The sequence below is a fragment of the Phoca vitulina genome, unplaced genomic scaffold (genome assembly GCF_004348235.1).
Source record: "Phoca vitulina isolate PV1807 unplaced genomic scaffold, GSC_HSeal_1.0 scaffold14, whole genome shotgun sequence".
In the NCBI taxonomy this organism is placed as follows: Eukaryota; Metazoa; Chordata; class Mammalia; order Carnivora; family Phocidae; genus Phoca; species Phoca vitulina.
This window is the reverse complement of record NW_022589717.1, coordinates 15,203,766-15,220,249: the sequence shown is the minus strand read 5'-3', so window position 1 is coordinate 15,220,249 and position 16,484 is coordinate 15,203,766. Positions and strand designations below refer to the sequence as shown.

General features: G+C 38.7%; 1 protein-coding gene across 2 annotated transcripts; it reads left to right on the top strand.

Annotated features, from left to right (window-relative positions):
• Positions 1-799: 799 nt before the first annotated feature.
• PCDH18 (protocadherin 18) lies at positions 800-14,531 on the top strand. 2 transcript variants are annotated; one of them, XM_032412857.1, is made up of 4 exons: positions 800-3,803; positions 4,636-4,721; positions 4,811-4,974; positions 12,551-14,531. In XM_032412857.1, the coding sequence occupies exons 1-4, from the start codon at positions 1,317-1,319 to the stop codon at positions 13,216-13,218; spliced, it is 3,405 nt and encodes a 1,134-aa protein (XP_032268748.1). In that variant the 5' UTR covers positions 800-1,316; the 3' UTR covers positions 13,219-14,531. The 2 variants fall into 2 exon arrangements, with proteins under 2 accessions (XP_032268748.1, XP_032268747.1); XM_032412856.1 differs by having other exon boundaries at positions 4,633-4,721.
• Positions 14,532-16,484: the final 1,953 nt, after the last annotated feature.

Genomic DNA, 16,484 nt, shown 5'->3' with positions numbered 1-16,484 from the left:
AAAGCATGAAATGTCTTCTACTCAAGGTAAACAGGATTTTTTGAAGTATGAGACAAAGAAATATCATAGCCAATTTTGCCCCAACTCAAAGAAAGAAGGGCTATATGGTAGAATTATATTGGTAATTAGTTTCAAATCCTAAGGTGCTCCTTTAAATCTTGCTAATTAAGAGAAATCAAGAGTGGAAAATAGCCCTTTTCTTATCTTCAAAGAATAAAGATGAAAGAAAAGCAGAAAATGAAACCTCCTTACTTGCTCTGTTCTTTCAAACAGGGCTCCAAGAAAATCTGCTTGTGCTCACAGGAGAAAGACCCAAGTATTTACAGAGGGGGAGGGGAAGGAAGCGGTCTGAGAAGCATAATTAGAAGCAAGTTTTCAAATTTTATTAAATTCCTTCACCAACAAAATGCACTTAGAGGTGTTTTAAGTTAAACCAGTAGTTAAAGACTATGAAAAGCAAGATGATTGCATGTTTGTGGAAGAAGAAAGGGCAATTAAGAAAACCAGAACAATTTAAAATGCCATATAAATAAAGGCGACCAGAAGTTGATTTAAAGTTTTTCTTCTGTAATTTGTCTCCCCTTTGTCGTGGCACGCTCAGAGAAAGTGAATGCAGTAGATTGAAAGGAGGAGGGGGAGTAGGGAGGAGGAAGGGAGGAGCAGGGAAGGAGCGGCTCCCAGCCTCCTCCCCCAGCCCCCACCAGCCCTCATCCCTGCTCTCCCCGCCGCGCCCCCAGCCCCCGCCTTCCTCCTAGCTGGTCTCTCTCCCTCTCCACCCTCCACTCTCGACCGCCCTCGCTTTGGGGACTCCATCAGCTTTTGATTTGGAAGGACGCTGATTGGCTGGAAGCGATTCAACACACGCCGGGCAAGAGAGCTTTGTCTGAGTTGAAGTGAAGTTGTACAGATTTTAGACTGGAGTCAGCAATCACGGGTGTGTTTAGTCTGCAGCCGAGCAGAGAAAGGGAGAAAGAATCGCTCGAGAAAGATTCACTGCAGACTCCGCCAGCACCCTGCAATAGATGGATTCCGACTACACGAGGGGGGAGACGCGGAGGTGACACTCTTCTCTGCCTGCAGAGAGGACAGCCAAACAAATGCAAGGATCGGACTCGACGCCAATAATATCTGGAAGTCGTGACACGGTGTGTATAAAACAAAAGTTTGCGAGCTGTTAATTGCTGTGCTGTATTATTAAGAGACGCTTTCAAGTTTCAAGTGCCAAATGTAGCTTAGCTTTAAGTTGCCAAAGGAAGTTGAGGGAATTGCTTTGCTGTTTTAACTTGGTCTGTGTGAGGAATCTCCTAAACTGACCGATGTGCCAAATGAATGCTAAAATGCACTTTAGATTTGTTTTTGCACTCCTGATGCTATCTTTCAGCTATGATGTACTGGGCAAGAATTTGAAATACAGGATTTATGAGGAGCAGAGGGTTGGATCCGTAATTGCAAGACTATCAGAGGATGTGGCTGATGTTTTAGTTAAGCTACCTAATCCTTCCACTGTTCGCTTTCGAGCCATGCAAAGGGGAAATTCTCCTCTCCTTGTAGTAAATGAGGATAACGGAGAAATCAGCATAGGGGCTAAAATCGACCGTGAACAACTATGCCAGAAAAACTTGAACTGTTCCATAGAGTTTGATGTGATCACTCTACCCACTGAGCATCTGCAGCTTTTCCATATTGAAGTCGAAGTGCTGGATATTAATGACAATTCTCCCCAGTTCTCAAGATCTGTCATACCTATTGAGATATCTGAGAGTGCAGCAGTTGGGACTCGCATCCCTCTGGACAGTGCATTTGATCCAGATGTTGGGGAAAATTCCCTCCACACGTACTCTCTCTCTGCCAATGATTTTTTTAATATTGAGGTTCGGACTAGGACGGATGGAGCCAAGTATGCAGAACTCATAGTGGTCAGAGAGCTGGATCGGGAGCTGAAGTCAAGCTATGAGCTTCAGCTCACTGCCTCAGACATGGGGGTGCCTCAGAGGTCTGGCTCATCCCTACTAAAAATAAGCATTTCCGACTCCAATGACAACAGCCCTGCTTTTGAGCAGCAGTCTTATATAATACAACTCTTAGAAAACTCCCCTGTTGGCACTTTGCTCCTTGATCTGAATGCCACTGATCCAGATGAGGGCGCTAATGGGAAAATTGTATATTCCTTCAGCAGTCATGTGTCTCCCAAAATTATAGAGACTTTTAAAATCGATTCAGAAAGAGGACATTTGACTCTTTTCAAGCAAGTGGATTATGAAATCACCAAATCCTATGAGATTGATGTTCAGGCTCAAGATTTGGGTCCAAATTCAATCCCAGCTCATTGCAAAATTATAATTAAGGTTGTGGATGTTAATGACAATAAGCCTGAAATTAACATAAACCTCATGTCCCCCGGAAAAGAAGAAATATCTTATATCTTTGAAGGGGATCCTATTGACACATTTGTTGCTTTGGTCAGGGTTCAGGACAAGGATTCTGGGCTGAATGGAGAAATAGTTTGTAAGCTTCATGGACATGGTCACTTTAAACTTCAGAAGACTTACGAAAACAATTATTTAATCTTGACGAATGCCACACTGGATAGAGAAAAGAGATCTGAATACAGTTTGACCGTAATCGCTGAGGACAAGGGGACACCCAGTCTTTCTACAGTAAAACATTTTACTGTTCAGATCAATGATATAAATGACAATCCACCCCACTTCCAGAGAAGTCGATATGAATTTGCAATCTCAGAGAATAACTCGCCAGGGGCATATATCACCACTGTTACAGCCACAGATCCCGATCTTGGAGAAAACGGCCAGGTTACATATACCATTTTGGAGAGTTTTATCCTGGGAAGTTCCATAACTACATATGTAACCATTGACCCATCTAATGGAGCCATCTATGCCCTCAGAATCTTTGATCATGAGGAAGTGAGTCAGATCACTTTTGCGGTTGAAGCGAGAGATGGAGGAAGTCCAAAGCAACTAGCAAGCAATACCACAGTTGTGCTCACCATCATTGATGAAAATGACAACGTCCCTGTGGTTATAGGGCCTGCGCTGCGCAATAATACTGCAGAAATCTCCATACCCAAAGGGGCCGAAAGTGGCTTTCATGTCACGAGAATAAGGGCAATTGACAGAGACTCTGGTGTGAATGCTGAACTCAGTTGCTCCATCGTAGCAGGTAATGAGGAGAATATCTTTTTAATTGATCCACGATCATGTGACATCCATACCAACGTGAGCATGGAATCTGTTTCCTACACAGAATGGGAGCTCTCAGTCATCATCCAGGACAAAGGCAATCCTCAGCTGCATACCAAAGTCCTTCTGAAGTGTATGATCTTTGAATATGCAGAGTCAGTGACGAGCACAGCAATGACCTCAGTAAGCCAGGCATCTTTGGATGTCTCCATGATTATAATTATTTCCTTAGGAGCAATTTGTGCAGTGTTGTTGGTTATTATGGTGCTGTTTGCAACTAGGTGTAACCGAGAAAAGAAAGACACTAGATCCTACAACTGCAGGGTAGCAGAGTCCACTTACCAGCACCACCCAAAAAGGCCATCCAGGCAGATTCACAAAGGGGACATTACATTGGTGCCGACCATGAATGGCACTCTGCCCATCAGATCTCATCACAGATCGTCTCCATCTTCGTCTCCCACCTTGGAAAGAGGGCAGATGGGCAGCCGGCAGAGTCACCACAGTCACCAGTCCCTCAACAGTTTGGTGACAATCTCATCCAACCACGTGCCAGAGAGTTTCTCATTAGAACTCACCCATGCCACTCCTGCTGTTGAGGTAAGATCATACCCTGCTCCAATTCACTGAGCAAGTCAGCTGTTAGTGTTCAGAAGTTGTGTATGTGTTAGTTCTTAAATGTTTCCATTAAGAAGTAAACAAGATTAACAATATTCAAATTAAATAGGATACAAGTTGTATTACGTGTATGTAGCAAGTATTCATACCTTAGCGGGCTGTTTTGTTTTTCTTAAAGAATTTGCTTGCATGTATTATGTAGAATATTGAAAAATAAATGTGAAGCTCCCAAATGACTATCTAATTAGAATACCCTTACTTCCCAGATTAAGATACTGGAAGCCAAAAATAAAAGGACTTGTTTTATTCTCATAGTTGTGGTTCCTACCCAAAAAACAAAACAAAACAACCAAAAAACAAAACAAACAAACAAACAAAATAACCGAGGCCTCCAGAATGCCATCTGAATTCACGTCACATTTGTTCAGCTTTTGAAATTTTTCTGACGTGATTTTAGCTGCATGTGTTCGAATGTTGTATTTTACAACATTTTCCACATATTTTTGTAACTGATCACTTTAATCTGAACTGAAAAAATCAAGGAAATCAATCTGTTATTTATCAAGGAGTTCTTTTTCCAAAAGAAAAAGTCAGTGTATGAGATCATTCAAATCTCTCTGGGATAGATTCAGTTACGTGTGGTGGCTGGCTGCGTAGTCTGCCACATTCCAGCATGTATAAATCTTTAAACCAGAGATAACATGTTCAATTAATTAGGATGAAATAGTGAGCAACTGTTTTTCCTTGCTTAAAGCTTGTGAGTATTTGGGGGTTTGTTTCCAGAAATCAGTTCTGTCTATTTGGTTTCCAGCAGGTCTCCCAGCTTCTTTCAATGCTTCACCAGGGGCAATATCAGCCAAGGCCAAGTTTTCGAGGAAACAAATATTCCAGGAGCTATAGGTATGAATTATCTTCCTGCTACCTATTGAGTCCCACTGACATGAATGCTGACAAGTAAAAACCATACTTTCTCTGATTCATCTTTCTAGATATGCCCTCCAAGACATGGACAAATTTAGCTTGAAAGACAGTGGCCGTGGTGACAGTGAAGCAGGAGACAGTGATTATGATTTGGGGCGAGATTCACCAATAGATAGGCTGCTGGGTGAAGGATTCAGTGACCTGTTTCTTACAGATGGAAGAATTCCAGCAGGTAAGAGGGTAGTGATAGATGGTAAATCCTTATTTTCAGATCTGCTCCACCAATGAAGTGAACAGTTTCTCCCATGCTTAGATTTTTCTTTGTCCTTTGCACGGAAGTTATCTGACATCTGTATGCTATTAGCAATGAACATGACCTGGCACACTTTCAGAATCATTTTCTTAGAATTCATATGAAGCAGGTGATAGAGAAGGAGTAAGCAAGAGAGCCTAGCAGGACAAGAAGGAAGGAGTGGGGAGAGGAGGATAGAAAACCACACCACTTCTTTCCTCTTCCTGCCCCATCCAGAGGACTGCCACAGGACACTCTTGAGCAACTCTTTATGAAATTACTGGGTGGTGGTTGTTATTCAAACAGCCTGTTTTGGTGCCTCGTGGTGAACTAGACTATAATTTGGAGGATGCAAATTTCCTGTGATGGGAACCAACTCACAGAATCAGAGATTAAAATACACTAGAAAATGGTCCACTTCTATCACCAAAAATAGGACAAAGAATGCATCTTTTAGGTGGTAAGCATAGAATATTTTTGCCACCTTTCATTTTCTATCTGCACTGTAGTGGAAAAGGAACTGGAGTTAAAGAGGGGAGTTTATAAGTACATAGCTACATGGAGGAGATCCTAGTAAGTTATGAGCCACATTTTCCTTAGAGTCCCCCTCTCTAGTTGTGCGGTAGAAACTCTGTGAACCAACTGGGTAAAGCCCGACTACATCACTGTTGCAACCCTGTTCCTAGAGACAGTAATATTAAATCAACTCGTAGGAACACATAAATGTTGCTTTGGCTACTTATGTTTCTAAATTCCAGGGAATGTTGATCCAATGACTGCCATTTGACAAATGAAAGAAAGGCAGAACAAAACTATGACCCGTTTGAGTTCCATCAAACATCCATTTTCTAAACACAGATAAGTAAGAGAGTTTAGGAAATAGTCGCGGGGCAGCTTCAGAGAGCCACGGAAATGCAGGCAGAAGCACTGCATAGAAGGTTCTAGTAGTTGCCACCAGTCGTAACCAACAGGGTCCCGGCACTTACCCAGGCCCCGTGAGGACGTCGGTACCCGCATTCTGTCTCCTAACACTTTGACAGACATAGGAATTAGTAATGGGGTGGTAGTAGGGTAGTGTTCTTGGTTTTTTTTGTTGTTGTTGTTGTTGTTTTTGTTTAGGTTTGAAAACTGAAGCTTATAAAGGTTAAAAAACGTGTCCCAAATCAGGCAGTTTATACATGGTAGAGGTGGTATTTGAACCTATCCGCACACTCTTAAACACTAACTTGAAGCAACAGTTTTTTTAAAAAGATAAGTTTAGTAATGTATTTGTTCTCATGTTCTTTAAGTCTCACCACCGTCTATGAAATGATTGAATGCTGCCTATTTCCTTATGATATGACAATACTAGATACTGCATCTCTGGCAGGATGAACGTGTGGAAAGGACTTCTAGTAACATTGAGGGCTACAGTGTACACGAGAACCAGCATTTGCACAGTAGTGTCTTTGTTTCTTTATTTTATTCATAGACTCCCTATTTAAAGGAAGAAAATAAATCTCTGAAAATCTAGTGGGATATATACAGCCTGAGAAAACTTGCTCAAAGAGAGTCACTTTTATTATTTTTACTAATGAAATGAAAGAACCGTCTGGCTAAATTTCTATGATTCAACGATACTGATGGAACTCTAATTTGGAATATTGGTCCCCAATTTTGGATAATGTGATTTCCTAAATTACATTATTTCATAAAACAGAAAAGTAGTATAATGGGCATAACATCAAGATTATAATGTGTAAGTTATTTTTTAAATTGTACAAAGTCTATTCATTGAAATGTTAATTTATTGGCATAGTTAAAGGGAAAAGAACTTTCCCTATTTAGATAACCTTTCCATTTGGGGGCCTAAATGATGCCTAAAATCCTTTTTAATTCTGAAATTGCATAATTGTAACAGCTAACCTGTTTTAGAAAAAGGCAAGACTTCTCTTTCACTCTTTCAAAGCTACCAAGACCAGATATGTTCATGGCAGAAGAGTTATCTAATGATTACATTAAAAAATGCTAATAAAGCTATTGAGGAAACAATGGGTAGATATAAAGTCTAGGTAATAGTGAGTCTTGCTTAGTGAGTGGCTTTAGACTCCTTATAAGTTAACATTTCTTTTCAAAGTTAGAGGTTCACTTTTATATTATCGGTAATAACACCACTTACTACATAGATAGTCCTTTAAAAAATTCCGTATTTACACAATCATACTTAATCTAGGTGTGTAGCAGGAAAGCTATATTGTAGGTTTATGGTGTTGTTTTACAATAGATACATTTCTTTCTTACTGGCTACTTGCCTCCATGTGGGGAAAGCATTCTGGTGGCATAGAGCACCGGGATATTACCAGTGATTTATAAAGTATTTTAAGCTTTATTCATGTCTGGCTAGTATGGAAAGAAATGTGCATATTGAGAATCTATACAGAGATAACCATCCTTTAATTATGACCATCATTCTGATGATACTTCAACCATTTTCTGGTTTATTATTCATTCTGGCAGCTTCTGCCAGCACGTTATGGTATAAAACTTGTGCTTTATAAACTTATATTCCCAGGAAATAGCCCAAGTAGAAAAAAAAAATGCAAGTCCACATCTGAATTCCATTAACAGAATCAGTGCAGTTTTCAAAAGCATGTATATTTTTAGGACTTAAGTGTCTTATTCCAACTATTTTTCTGCACTAAACTGTGATCAAATATAGATTATGTTATGTTGCATTGCCTGCCAGCAAGGTCATTTCTGGTCATTCATTCTATTAATTCCCACAGAAATATCCTGCATTCTGAGCAGTAAAATCAGCAAGCATTTTTGTCTGTTAGCTCATGTTTGTCAACATACTTTCTTCCTTACTCATTCAACTTTGAGCTACAGTGCTACACATATTCCTGCAAAATTTCCATTTTCCCAATCTATCAGCTGCACCAGAATGATTTATAAAGGCGTTTGATTTTGTTTCTTGTGATACTCCTTTATTGAGCTCATTCCACTTTTCATTAATCTGCCATCTGTGATTACTTAACTCAAACATTTCTCTTCAATTCCATGTTCTGTCCATTGTCATGGCTGGTATCCCAGTTCTGGCCTTTCTTCCACGGCTGGTTTACTGTACCGGCACACAAGCTGATATTCACTCTCTAGCACCTCCTCCCTTTGTCAAGTATTTCTTTTATGCAGCTCGAACAGCTTTTTCAGAACATTTTAATTTACATTGTTTTGGTTCAAAATCACTAATTGACTTTTGTGGCCCAGCAACACCTAATAAAACTACTTCCCTTGGCATTCCAAGGCCAATAAAATCCACTCCTAGCTTATTAAATCTCCATTTTGGCTTTTTTTGTGTCTTTTGCAATAGGCAGAGCCATCTCTTCACATAACACACCGGTCCTTTGCTCATGTTGCCTTTCTTCCTGAAAAAAATCTGGCTTCTCATCACTGTGTCCATCTGAGTCCTGTTCATCTCTCAAAACTGTTTCAAGTTTCTCTTCCTTTAACTACTGCAGCCTCCACTTTCCCTCTTTTTCTCTTTTCTTGACATGCCTTCAGCATCATATAGCCTGGCACTTTAACTGGGCATTTAGGGCTTCATTTGTTACACTTGACTCAGAACTGGACTGGAAACCATTTGAGACAGGGAGCTATCATCTCACTTGACATATGGCAGGCTCTGAAGACATAACCAATTGGTTACTCTGTAACTAATGGCTTAATAGACGTTAGGCCCAGGTTTTTTATTTCTTCTTCTTACCTTAGGGTCTACCTATAAAGTATAGTACAGTCACAAAATTGATAGTCATATGGTGGGAAAGAAGAGGTCTCTGCTTCCTCATAGCCTCCCCTTCCCAGAGGAAATCTAACCACCTGGCCGCTTTCAAGAAGAGACAGAAAGATTAACCACATGCACCACTTGCCAGTAAGTTCTAACTTATTGGTCGTGGTATGAAACCTCTGTGGCACTGAATTACGTGTACACTGAGAATGTTTTTAAATAGTTGAGTCTCCAGGGAAAAGTTTGAAAATGTCAATGAAACAGAAATGCCTTATTCTGTGCCACTGCCCCCCATCTCTATTAATTTTTCCCAACCTTCTCTCCATTAGCTTTTCTTCATCAATATTTCCTACTTTATGAATTTGAAAAATTGTATGTTAATTTATTATTTTATAATTAAAGCTCCACTTATTTACTGCAAAGTTGTAAATGGCATTCCCTGTTTTAAAAATTCCTGTAACCAAATTACTTTTGAACATGTGCTATCATTTTAATCATCCAGATTGTATTTTTGGTTATATGTTCGTTATATTCAGGTCTCTAGAAAATTGATCATATGCAGGATTCTTAGAAGCCTATGTAATTTTTCCTTTTCTTCCCCCTGTCACTAAATATTAAAAGAAAACAAAGCCTATCAAACAATCAATCAAACAATTAAGTCCTTCCCACAGAGTTAAAGGCCGGAAAACAAATGAAAGGTGTCATCAGATCTGTTTCCCTTCCATCTAACAGGATGTGTGTAAGACAAGATAGACAGATCTCTTTTCCATTTTCAGAGACCCAGGGAATTAGGAAAAAAACTTCATTACCACTTTGAGAATTATTTCACTGCTGAGAAAACCTCATTGTTATTAAGGCATTCTAGTTACTTTCAACTCCTTTTGGTTTTGTCCACATTAAATGATGAGCAATACTTGGTAAATATTTCCAAGCAGTAATAATGCATGAAGTCAGTACATCTAAGCATGCTTTTATTCTTAAATCATCCATCCTTATTTAAACTTAGCCTTTCTTCACAGCAAAAGTACACAAGGATTCCCAGTATTTGCCCTTTGTCTTACCCACAGTTAACACTCAACGCTACCTCTGCATTTTCCCTACTTTCTTTGTATTTTTAGCTTTCCTGCCAATCAGACTTTTGTTCTCATCTGGTATACTTGCTATCATTTTTGTTCCTCAGATTAACCCCTTCTCTATTAAAAACTGAGGTCCAGAGTTGATGAGGTATAAAACTGAACTATCTTCAAAGTTTAAGTGATGAAGGGCAGTGACTTCTACACCTTTCAACAAATTCCTCCATTTCTCCTTTTTTTTTTTTTTTTAAGAGAGGGATGGAGGGTGGGGGTAGAGGGAGAAGCAGTGAGAGAGAGAGAATCTTAAGCTGGGCATGGAACCTGACAGGGGGCTCAATCTCACAACCCTGAGATCATGACCTGAGCTGAAATCAAGAGTTGGACACTTAACAGACTGAGCCACCCAGGTGCCCCATTTTTCTTTTTCTGAAAGGAAACAGTTACTCTTCACTTTCCTTTTTTTGTATCTAAATATTTTTAAAAATGTTATTTTATTGCATAAGAACACTGAACATGAGATCTACCCTCTTAACAGATTTTTAATTGTACAATACAGTATTGTTAACCATAGGTACAATGTTGTATAGCAGATCTCCAGAACTTACTCATCTTGCTTAACCAAAACTTGATGCCCATTGATGAGCAGTGCCCCATCTCCTCAACCCCCTGCACACACACACCTTCTAGCAACCACCATTCCACTCTTGGATTCTATGAGTTTGTTCATTTTAGATACCTTATATACATAGGATCATGCAGTATTTGTCCTGGCTTATTTCACTAAGTATAATGTCCTCAAGGTTCATCCATGTTTTCACATAATGTAGACTTTTCTTCCTATTTTAAGGCTAAATAATATTCCATTGTATGCATATACTACATTTTCTCTATCCATTCATCTGTTGGTGGGCATTCAGGTTGTTTTCACATCTGGGTATTGTGAATAGTGCTGCAGGGAACAGGGGAGTGCTAATATCTCTTTGAGATCTTGATTTCAATTCTTTTGAATAAATACCCAGAAGTGGGATTGCTGGATAATATGGTAGTTATATGTATGTATATATATATATATATATATTTTTTTTTTTTATACATATATATATATTCTAAGATTTTATTTATTTGACACAGAGAGAGAGATAGTGAGTGAGAGAGAAAGCACAAGCAGGGGGAGCGGCAGGCAGGCAGAGGGAGAGGGAGAAGCAGGCTCTCCGCCGAGCAAGGAACCTGACATGGGGCTCAAATCCAGGACCCTGGGATCATGACCTAAGCTGAAGGCAGCCGCTTAACCGACTGAGCCACCCAGGTGCCCCTATGGTAGTTATATTTTTATTTTGGGGGGGAATTTCCATATTGTTTTCCATAGTGGCTGCACCACTTTGTGTTCTTAGCAACAGTGTACAAATATTCTAATTTCTCCACATTTGCCAACACTTGTTTTTTTTGTGGGGTTTTTTTGTGGGTTTTTTTTTTTTAATATAACAGCCATCCTGACAGATTTGAAGTGATATCTCATTTTGGTTTTGATTTGCATTTTTCTGATGTTTAGAAAATATATAGTGAATGCTTATTCTATGCAGACACTTTACCTGGTGCTGGGGATACAGCAATAAATACAATAGACTACTTGCTTCCCCTTATAAAGGATTTGACATTGTTCAAGAATCATCCTTTTTCACAATAACTTGGGAAGAAGAGAAGTCTTTCCTCAGTGGCCAGATCTAGAGAATTAGCTCTGAATAGATAGGAATGGTTGATATCAATCCAGTTTTCATTCAAATGTAAGATAATTACTTTGCATTTTCTGCATTCTATCACTTGCTCTAAAATAAGGTCATTATACCAAACAGACCATATTGTCACTGAAAGAGATAGATGGTTTGTGGAGTATATTTTACATTTTTGCATTCCTTTGTTGTTATGTAGTTTAGTTATTGTATTTGGCAAATTTAGAAATTGTTCTCCTCTTTATTTTCTGCTTTTCTAATATTATCTATTATTTTCTATGAGTGTGGCCACTCACATTCCAATAGGGCATTATAACAACTGGAAGAGATAACCAATGGATTAATTAATTAGTTGAGGATAATTTGCACTGCTATTTTAAGTAACAAATCAATAAATCCAGAATACTTTGGAGAGAGATTAATAAGGATAATGACCTGATAGCTTATTATATTTCCAATGCTTCCATTAAAGGTAAAGTTAGTCAGGTGGACCTCAATATCTAGAAAGCTACTCATAGGTATTACTCAAAAATTATCTGGTGGCATTCTAAAATTATGGATTTCACCTTACAGCCCTGGGTTTTTGAGAATTTATGTTCGGCAAATATTTCATCGCCCATACCTTTGCTCTTTTTCAGTCATCCTCATGTATAAGTTATAAAACCATTTTCTCATTACCTGAGTAACAGAAATAATATTCCTGAGAAGTGTGTGAGTCATAACCCCTCCTTTCCTTATTTGATAAACAGGAAAAAAAAAGCCCATGAAACTGATACTCAAATTAAATCCGTAAGTGTAGTCCATTTACTGTGTAAAATAACGGGTTAAGTATCGTGGTCATAGTTTAAAACTGTCTCGTTCTATTTTTTAAAAAAATGAAATTACATTTTTTTTCTATCATTTTGAGTTATGCTAAGTATGATCATGAATCCCTATTGTTTCCCTTGGGGTAGCTATGAGGCTTTGCACGGAGGAGTGCCGGGTCCTGGGACACTCTGACCAGTGCTGGATGCCACCGCTGCCCTCGCCATCCTCCGACTATCGGAGTAACATGTTCATTCCGGGGGAGGAATTCCCAGCGCAACCCCAGCAGCAGCATCCGCATCAGAGTCTTGAGGAGGACGCCCAGCCTGCAGATTCAGGTGAGAAGAAGAAGAGTTTTTCCACCTTTGGGAAGGACTCCCCAAACGAGGAGGACTCCGGGGATACCAGCACATCGTCTCTGCTCTCGGAAATGAGCAGCGTGTTCCAGCGCCTCTTACCCCCTTCCCTGGACACCTATGCTGAGTGCAGCGAGGTGGATCGGTCCAACTCCCTGGAACGCCGCAAGGGACCTTTGCCAGCCAAGACGGCGGGTTACCCGCAAGGCGTGGCCGCCTGGGCAGCCAGTACACATTTTCAGAATCCCACCAACAACTCTGGTCCCCCACTTGGAACTCACTCCAGCGTGCAGCCTTCTTCGAAATGGCTGCCGGCCATGGAGGAGATCCCCGAAAATTATGAAGAAGATGATTTTGACAATGTGCTCAACCACCTCAACGACGGGAAACACGAACTCATGGATGCCAGTGAGCTAGTGGCTGAGATTAACAAACTGCTTCAAGATGTCCGCCAGAGCTAGGAGATTGTAGCGAAGCATTTTTGTTTCCATATATGTGGAAATAGGGAACAGAGAAAACCCTGAAAGAACTGGCATTGCCAAATAGTTGCATTTATCATAAATGTGTCTGTGTATATTGAATATTAAATACTGTATTTTCGTATGTACACAATGCAAGTGTGATTATTTTAATCTGTATTTTAAAAATACATTTGTACCTTATATTTATGTGTAATTTAACAGACAAATTTTATTTTTTTACTCCCATGACAAACATGTCTTTCCTAATCATGTAGAAACTAGCCACTGTTCAAATAGGATATAGTAGTGAACCACAAAGTATAAAGGCACTGTGTAGATTAGTTATGTTGGGGAAGAAATTGCTATGCTGTAGGAACAACCCCACTAAAGCATTGTACGACTCTTAGTTTCGTTAAGTGATCCAGTTTCTTTTTTCAATGCTTAAAAAATAAAATTAAGCATCAATAAAAATATTAAACTATTTTATTATTATCATTATTTTTACTGCTCTCTGCTAGTTCTGATAGTTCAATTACAGCAAAATTGAAACATGAGGTGAAATTTCATTTCAGGACTGGGAAGTACCTTTCACAGACAATGATGAAACTAGGGCTAGAGTCCATGCTTCCTAACCCCCAGGGCCCTACTATTCTGGGGCGTCACACTGGCCCTTTCTTGAGAATATTTCTCCTGAAGTATTATTGTCTATTTGTAATCAAGGTAAACAATGAATTTCATTCCATCCTTGTAACAGTAGACACGCTCCAAGGAAATGGAATCTGTCCTTTAAATGGGTAACAGTATGTATTCTAACAGCAGAAAGTATTAGTGGATGAAAACCATTATGTCGGTGTCCCTCCTAGGGTCGTAAATGTAATTGATTTATTCTGAAACTGTTTTATTTGAATCTTCCCTCTCCTCTCACAATACTTGAACATTTTTATCTTTTGCAATGTTTTTGCTATAACTATTCACTTTTAGCTTTTGTCTCCAGTGCATGATCTCATATTTTGCTTTTATTTTTAGTATAAGACCATTTATAAAATTATGATTTTGTTATTGCAATTCTGTTGTATTTGTTGTGTGACAAACAACAAATTCTTTAATTATAGTGCTGTTATCTCTCTGTGTGGAATGCTTTGGTAAAGGAGATCTTTATTATGACTGTTTTCATTTATGACCAAGCTTCTATTAATGTTATTTCTATGAATACACTATCTTGATTGTACTCTCCAGAAAATTTTGCTGTCAATGAAAATAAAAGGAAAATTAAAGTAAAGCTAAAGAACTGTCCATAAATCAGAGTCCTGTTCTACATATATGTTCAAAAGCTTTGCATGAAGTATATCCTTCATGAGAGGATAATTCAGTTTTGAGTTTTGAATGATAAAGAGGGAACATTCAGCTGGCTTGGCAAACAAGAAAAACACAATGGAAAAGGAATGAATTTGAGGCCTGTAATGGGGATGAAAGAAGTCTACCATATTCCCAGTAGATTAAAGAATTTAAATGAATTTGAAGTGTAAAGAAAAAAAGAATAATCAAATAGTAACGCTTGAACATTTTTCAAATTAAAAAAAAAAATTCTTTCTCAGAACATTTTGTATTAAGTTGGGTCCAAAAAAATGTGCCTTACAATGTTTCCAAGAGGTGAAAATATTATCTTCCTTGGTTTACTAGCAGGGAATTGAAATATGAAGAAAGTTAAATAGCCTAAAAGAGGCTAAACTCATATATTTTAAATCTCAAATGAGCACCACATCAAATAGATGTGTTATGTCTTCTAAAGGGCACATTTTCCTTTATAGGAAGGATTGCAGTTACAAGGGAAATTTCCATTTATTTTTCAGTAGATTACCCACACAAATGCTAATCACATTTAAAAACATTTTTTTTTCAAATTCACTTCCCTTCAGTACATATTATCATTAAGAAAAAAAATTTCATAAGAGCGCTGTTCTTAATTTAAAGCACCACTAGTAATTAGGAAGCAAAGCTGGAAATCAATGTTTAAATAATGTGAAGTAAATAAAATGCAAAATTATACTAAATACAAAACTTTTGTGTATTGTCTGTATAGTAAAGCTTCCATGTTTCAGACTCCTTGCCTCTCCAGCCTTTTCCACTTATTATGGCTTTCCAGACCCACAGGTAAAGGGGATATTAGTGCAAGATTTTCACTTTTCGCTCCTGTTCCTTTCACAGATAATATAATCTCAGTGAAAGCTCGACTCTCTGGTGCTATCACAGCAATTTAACCTTTCATCAATTTACATTTTCTCTTCTTTGATACCATGCCCCTCCTCAGACTGAAACAACTGAAAAGCACTTAAATCAAGGAGGTTCTTTTCTCCAATCATGATTTCTTAATCCCTTTGTCCCCATTCAGTTCCTTTAAATGTTCTTCAGTGAGAGAGAGAGAGAGAGCAGAAACAGAGGGAGAGGGACAAACTGATTCCCCACTGAGCAGGGAGCCTGACGTCTGACTTGGGGCTTGATCCCAAGATCCCAGCCGAGATCCTGACCTGAGCCAAAGTCAAACGCTTAACCGGCTGAGCCACCCAGGCACCCCAGTGATAATCTTCTATTAATAGGATCATCTTCCAAAAATGTAATTCAATACTGAATCTGTTGCTTAATAAATCTTCCTTTTAAATGTTTATTTATAGGATGATTAGAATTGGCTTTCTTCAAATTCTTATAAGTTATTAACATTGTTATTCATTTATCATTTCTTTCTTTCTTGGTATTTAGCAGATGAGACTTATGACTTTATTAATCATTTAATTTCTTTCTCCTTCTGTCATACATCTATCAAATTTACCACTTGCCAATAGATAACTATTCAGGCAAAAAATGGTTAAACTACTCTTACCGGAGTTACTGAAGAAGTCTCATTTGTGAAAATCATCTTAGAATCCTTGTTTCATTGTTTCGATACCAGCTAATGTCCCAAAATTTTCAAAACTGAGTTTGAATTATTGACACATTAAAATTCAAACATTGTGAGGGGCGCCTGGGTGGCTCAGTCGTTAAGTGTCTGCCTTCAGCTCAGGTCATGATCCCAGGGTCCTGGGATCGAGTCCCGCATCGGGCTCCCTGCTCAGCGGGAAGCCTGCTTCTCCCTCTCCCACTCCCCCTGCTTGTGTTCCCTCTCTCGCTGTGTCTCTCTCTGTCAAATAAATAAATAAAATCTTAAAAAAATAAAATAAAATAAAATAAAATTCAAACATTGTGAATCTATTTACAAATTAGTTGTGTGGGTG

Excerpts from the sequence above, each read along its gene's own strand:
- PCDH18 (XM_032412856.1), top strand. The coding sequence starts at position 1,317 with ATGTGCCAAATGAATGCTAAAATGCACTTTAGATTTGTTTTTGCACTC. Across the intron at positions 3,804-4,632 it reads ATGCCACTCCTGCTGTTGAG|CAGGTCTCCCAGCTTCTTTC; the intron begins GTAAGATCATAC and ends TTTGGTTTCCAG. Across the intron at positions 4,722-4,810 it reads AAATATTCCAGGAGCTATAG|ATATGCCCTCCAAGACATGG; the intron begins GTATGAATTATC and ends TCATCTTTCTAG.